Raw genomic sequence first — 6,223 nt, 5'->3', positions numbered from 1 at the left:
GCCTTGATGGAGGAGGTGTGTCATAGGCTTTGAAGTTTCCTATGCTCAGGATACCACAGTCAACTTCCTGTTCCCAGCAACATGTAGGACTCTCAGATATCTCTCCAGTACTATGTTTTCATGCACACTGCCATGCTCCAAACTATAATAATAATGGACTGAACCTCTGAAACTGTAAGAAAGCCACCCCAAATTAAATGTTTTCTTTATAAGAGTTGCCATGCAGTGGGACCAAGTCCTGTGCTCATTGCATGAGTTGGCTGTTTGAAACCTGGAGCTTATGCAGAGACACTTGGTTCAGTCTGGGAGAAAGGGACTGAACCTGCCTGGACTGAGTGTACCAGGTTGATCGCAGTCCTTGGGGGAGGATTTGCCCTGGAGGAGGTGGGAATGGGGGGTAACCTAGGGGTAAGGGGAGAGGGTGGGAGGGAGGAGAATAGGGGAACCCATGGCTGATATGTAGAACTGAATGGTATTGTAAAATAAAATAAAATAAAAAAATATAAAAAAAAAAGTTGCCATGATCATGGTGTCTCTTCACAGCAATAGAAACCTAACTAAGACAATATCACTCTGACAGACTTCACCCTGGGTAGTAGTGCAGAGATAAGGAAGTAACTGGAGTATGCTAGGCAGCCAGGAAAGCCAAACTGTTGAGCTTCTAGTCCAGTGTGAGTCACTGTCTCAAACATATGTCACAAAAAAATTAAGGAAGAAACCAACCATCACCTCCTAAGAGCTTCCACATTCTACTGTAAAACTCCAGGTGCCCTATTCTCACAGGAATGCAGCACACATACACAGAACAAACTGGGAGACAGACAAACAGAGGCCAGAAATAGAGAGAGAAAGGATAAACATAACTTTTTGACATTTTAACTAAAGTTATGTAGAGCCAGGACATTAAAAACTGGCATTTGGGGTGTGTACAAAAGTGTACTTGAAAACATGTGAGTTTTATAAACATATAAACACATTGCAAACTGGTATGTGTGCCTGCAAGCATTTAGCCAAGGACTATTCCTTCAGCATTCAAGATATGTTTTAAATGATTGTAGCTTTATTTTATCTGGCTTATGCTTCTACATTGTAGTGGGTGGCCATTCCAACCTTGATCTGGAAGTTCCAACCCCCATTGAGGCTTCAGTAACTGTCACGCCTACAAGGCGGGGCCAAGAGAGGACCCTGAAGACCCGAGATCCGGATGTGCCATCTCTCTTGGTTCCTGGACCCTGGACGCTGGAGGTAGACTGAGCAGAGTTCTCCGGAGAAAACTGCTGGACTGTGCCATGCCTTTCCTAGACCCTGCAACCTACCTATCCCTTCATTTGTAAGTTACGCCACTAAATAAACCTCCCTTTTAACTACGTGGAGTGGCCTTAATAATTTCACCAATACTACATTGTAAGTCCAACTCTTTATATGACCATTAGAATTAGTTTTCTGTACCTCCAAAAGACTTCATTAAACTTAAATGTATTGCTTATTTTTCTATTGCTGTGTTAAAATACCATCACTAGAAGCAATTTATAGAAGGAGGAGTTTATTTGGGCTTATGTTTCCAGAGGGATGATAGGGAGGCATAGAAGAAGCAAGCAGCAAGTTTGAAAGCAAGAATGGGAAGCTGAGAACTCACATCCTCATTCACAAGCACAAAGCAGAGAGAGCAGATTAGAAGTGGCCAAGGCCTTTAACCTCAAAGTCTGCTCCCAGTGGCATGCTTCCTCCAGCAAGGCTATACCACCTAAGCCTCCCCAAACAGTGCTACTGCTTAGGGACAAAGTGTTCAAAGACCTGAGACTAGGGGACATATCTCATTCAAGCCTTCACACCCCATCACCAATAACAAACAAAGATTGTCTGTTATCACTACTTTTGGCAAATACCCGACAGCAGAGAGATGCTAGCATTACACAGGGTTAAGAAAAAGGCATGAAAATAGGAAAGAAACATTCTCCTTTTTTCACAGACACCATGATGATGTACCTCCATATAATCCCAAATAATCTACAGAAATTTATGATAAATAAGAAGATTTGTCAAGGACACTAAATATATCATAATGTAACACTCAGCTGTTTGATTTTTAAAATATTTTAATACCAAGACAGGCTCTGGTGGTGCACACCTTTAAGCCCAGCACCCAGGAGGCAGAGGCAAGTGGAGCTCTGAGTTTGAGGTCTATCTGGTCTATAAAGCAAATTCCAGGATAGCCAGGATACACAGAAAAAACCTATCTCTAAAAAACAAATATATATACATATACATATATATATAATCAATTTTGCATGTGATACACTAAAATTTTAAAAGAGCATATAAAGTTCTAGTCCCTGCTGTACTTAGGAAAGATTACACCCTCAGGAATCTAGACTATGATGCAAGATAAAAATTGTTTATCAGACAATTCCCAGTGGCTCAGCTAGTACCCTTAGAATCCAGATATAGCTGTTTTTAGGCCATACACACCCATATTATGGGAAATTACTTTTCCTTGGAGGTTACTGTAAAAAGAGAAAGTACCAATTGAGCTTCACAGCCTCTCTCTCTCTCTCTCTCTCTCTCTCTCTCTCTCTCTCTCTCTCTCTCTCTCTCTCTCTCTCTCATTCTCTCCCCCTCTCTCTCATGCCTCCATGTATACTCATGAACACATGTACAAATTCTCAAGCATGGAGGGGAGAAAGGGAAGAGAGGGATAAGAAAGAATAAGAGAATACCATGTTCCTTCTGCTGCTTGCCTCTCAAGGTCTCAATATAAGTTTTATTTTCCTGAATGCTCAAGATGTGAATGAGATTCTCCCTTGAATATTTGGTTTCTTGAAAAACATCACTAATTTTTAGGGTAAGTATCAAATTTCTACATTGGTGGTATATTCTTATTGTGAAAGAAATGAATACAGCTTAGGAAGGAGGATGAGTTTCAGAGTCTTATCTCCTAACATTTGAAAAGGTATCCCCATACAACATGCTCAGTTTTCCTTTTGAATTAAGCATTTGGCTTTTGACTTCTAAAATATAACTCCAACAGGGGGTGTTTTAGCAAAAGAAGCTCTTGGACAAACCACACATAATCACAGCAGTTATGAGAGAAAAGTATTAATCTTGTGCAAGTAAAGAAAGAAAAGAATGATATAGTTCTATTCCACAACTGTCTATTTTTATACTGTCTTTCTTTTCAGAGAAATGCTTCTATTCCATAGTTAGGATATATTTATTATTTCTCAACTCAAAGTGCCCCTAGAACTCATCTCCCCGGTCTTTATTGTTCTAAAAAAAACTACATAAAATTAATAAAGGATATGAGGAAAGGAGAATAAATTTCATAAACCTTTAATTTACATACAGTACAGCCATCTATTGGGATGTCATGTGGGTCTCTCTCAAACTATCAAAAGATACTATAAATTTTAAATTGATAATTTTGAATTAAAGAGTCTATTATCTTTCCTCCACTATCTTCCTCCATGGAACTATAACCATTCCCATGATTACATTTGTTCCTCTGTTACCACTTTCAACCCACACATTTAGGACAATGTGGCCACTTTTTCAGATCTGTGTTTCCTACCTGGATACATCTTATGGCCATAACTTCATTTGATTCCATCAACATATGCTATTACATCCAGTGTTCCCCTCTCTTGCTATGTATAATTATTTTGTGAACTCTGGTCCTAATATATAGGCTGTTTTGCCACAGAGTATAAAGTTATATTATCTACTTTACATACAAAAGTGTAGATTGATTACACGACCTGAGAAAATTTTGAATCTATGGTTCTGTGAGGTTGTGATACAGATAGAAAATAAAACACTGTATTGTTATGGGAATGTCAGTTGCTTTGGTTTATGATAAGAATCATCTTCATTCTCAACCAATTGACTTTAGAATCCATTAGACTAGAAAGTAATGTGAGGAAAACATTGGCTTTTGAAGTTGTATTTCTAGTGACTCATTATCATCTGTTTACTTTATTGTTTATCAAGTAGGGGGTCATCTGGTAGGGTTAGGAAGGAATTTATTATTTACAGTATTCTAGCTTTACTTTTGAGAGAGTTCTGTGTTTTTTATTTAAAAATATGTTGGTACACATAGATAATTTATATCCTAGGTAATTTAATTTTTCTATGAGTCATAATGGAATAGTTTAAGCTAAAACATAGTTGAAATCGTTGCCAGGATGACTCTAAAGTAAAACTTTTGAAAGTGAGATATATAAAAGCTACTGATGATTGCTGATATTTCAGTGCAGAACAAAGCATCATGAGGTAGATGAGTAACGTCTGGAACACAACAAATGTTTTGTCAGCCTAGCTGTGCCAATAGAGGCCATCTGTAGTCTGTGGAATGGATGTCACAACTCAGACACAGGGACCAGACATTAACTTCTGAACACCTAACATTAAAAGAATGGACACAAACTGTATGTACCACATGCAAAAAAAAATGTGGAGGGGGAGGGCACATAGAGTCAGATGGAGATGGTCCCACAAGAAAGACAAATTAGCCATTATGGGGAAGAAAATTATGTTTATCCCATAGTCTGTGATCTTTAGGGGTATTTTTTCTGTACAGAAATTCTGGACTGCTCTACCATGAACTTCCGAAACACATTATGTCACTTCTAAATGGCAGCAGCCTGACTCCAGCTTCATTTTTCCTCAATGGCATCCCTGGTCTGGAAGAGGCACATTTGTGGATCTCCTTCCCACTGTTTACCATGTACAGCATCGCTCTTACAGGGAACTTTGGACTCATATATCTTATCTACTCTGAAGAGGTCTTACACAGACCTATGTACATCTTCCTAGCCCTTCTTTCCTTCACAGATGTGCTCATGTGCACCAGCACTCTTCCCAACACTCTCTGCATATTGTGGTTCAATCTCAAGGAGATTGACTTTAAGGCCTGCCTGGCCCAGATGTTCTTTGTGCACACTTTTACAGGGATGGAGTCCGGGGTGCTGATGCTCATGGCCCTAGACCGATATGTGGCCATCTGTTACCCGCTGCGCTATGCCACTATCCTCACTAATGTGGTCATTGCCAAGGCAGGGATGCTCACTTTCCTTAGGGGTGTGATTCTTGTCATCCCCTTCACATTCCTCACCAAGCGCCTGCCATACTGCAAGGGTAATGTCATCCCCCACACCTACTGTGACCACATGTCTGTTGCTAAAATATCCTGTGGCAATGTTCAGATCAATGCCATCTACGGACTAATGGTTGCCCTCCTGATTGGAGGCTTTGACATCCTATGCATCACCGTCTCCTACACCATGATCCTCCGGGCAGTTGTGAGTCTGTCATCAGCAGATGCTCGACAGAAGGCCTTCAGCACCTGCACTGCTCACATCTGTGCCATTGTCATCACCTACGTCCCAGCCTTCTTCACCTTCTTTACACACCGCTTTGGGGGACATACCATCCCTCCCCATATACACATCATTATGGCTAATCTCTATCTTCTCATGCCTCCCACCATGAACCCTATTGTGTATGGAGTGAAAACCAAGCAGATACGAGAAAGTGTCATTAGGTTCTTGTTTAAAGGGAAAGAAAAGTCTTCTCACGAAATTTAATGGATATGTCTTAGAAGCCTGCTTTCGGTTCAAAAACAAAAAACAAAGAAAAAAACTTTAAAGCCTGTGTCTGGCTGTAATAAGTGCATACATGCGACTCGGATTCTTCTGTTTTGAACAACAGCAATCATGTTAGTGTAAGTAGAAAACCTATTGAGTTCAAAATTTCTTCCCTTGAGCTCTCACTGAGTTCACTGATTTCGATTTTCGTGGACAAGTATCTCTCTCCTCAGTTACATTCTTACAAACATTACAGTAGTGCTTGGATCACTAGGCTTACAGTTGACTGCTTCAAAAATATTGATAACTAACAATATATTGCCTATCTTCAGCAATATTTGTGCTTATTTCCTCATCTCAACTTTGTGTTCACAAAAATCACTTGAAGTTTATTTTTATGTCCTATGTTATCTGTTTCTAAACTCAAATTTCCTAGCTATATATTCATTTGTAATTCAGACACCTGCTCACTAAGAAAACTTTTAAGAAATGTGAATCATGGAATACTTATACTGTCTAGAGGTAGGTATGATAGCAATATTCATCCATATCAAACTAACTGAATATATAGTTTGAGATTAATCAATGTAATCATGAATGAAAGAAACAATATATGCTTTCATTTGTATAAAACTCAGTAA

General features: G+C 39.3%; 1 protein-coding gene across 1 annotated transcript; it reads left to right on the top strand.

The window, feature by feature from the left end:
- The first annotated feature begins 4,616 nt into the window (after positions 1–4,616).
- LOC102914223 (olfactory receptor 52N1) lies at positions 4,617–5,582 on the top strand. Its single transcript, XM_006979038.1, has one exon. The coding sequence runs from the start codon at positions 4,617–4,619 to the stop codon at positions 5,580–5,582; it is 966 nt and encodes a 321-aa protein (XP_006979100.1).
- Positions 5,583–6,223: the final 641 nt, after the last annotated feature.

Source organism: Peromyscus maniculatus, chromosome 1 (assembly GCF_049852395.1).
Source record: "Peromyscus maniculatus bairdii isolate BWxNUB_F1_BW_parent chromosome 1, HU_Pman_BW_mat_3.1, whole genome shotgun sequence".
Taxonomy (NCBI): Eukaryota; Metazoa; Chordata; class Mammalia; order Rodentia; family Cricetidae; genus Peromyscus; species Peromyscus maniculatus.
The sequence above is the reverse complement of the archived record's forward strand: the minus strand, read 5'-3'. Positions and strand labels throughout refer to the sequence as shown.

Coding starts and splice junctions, on each gene's coding strand:
- LOC102914223 (XM_006979038.1), top strand. CDS start 4,617: ATGTCACTTCTAAATGGCAGCAGCCTGACTCCAGCTTCATTTTTCCTC.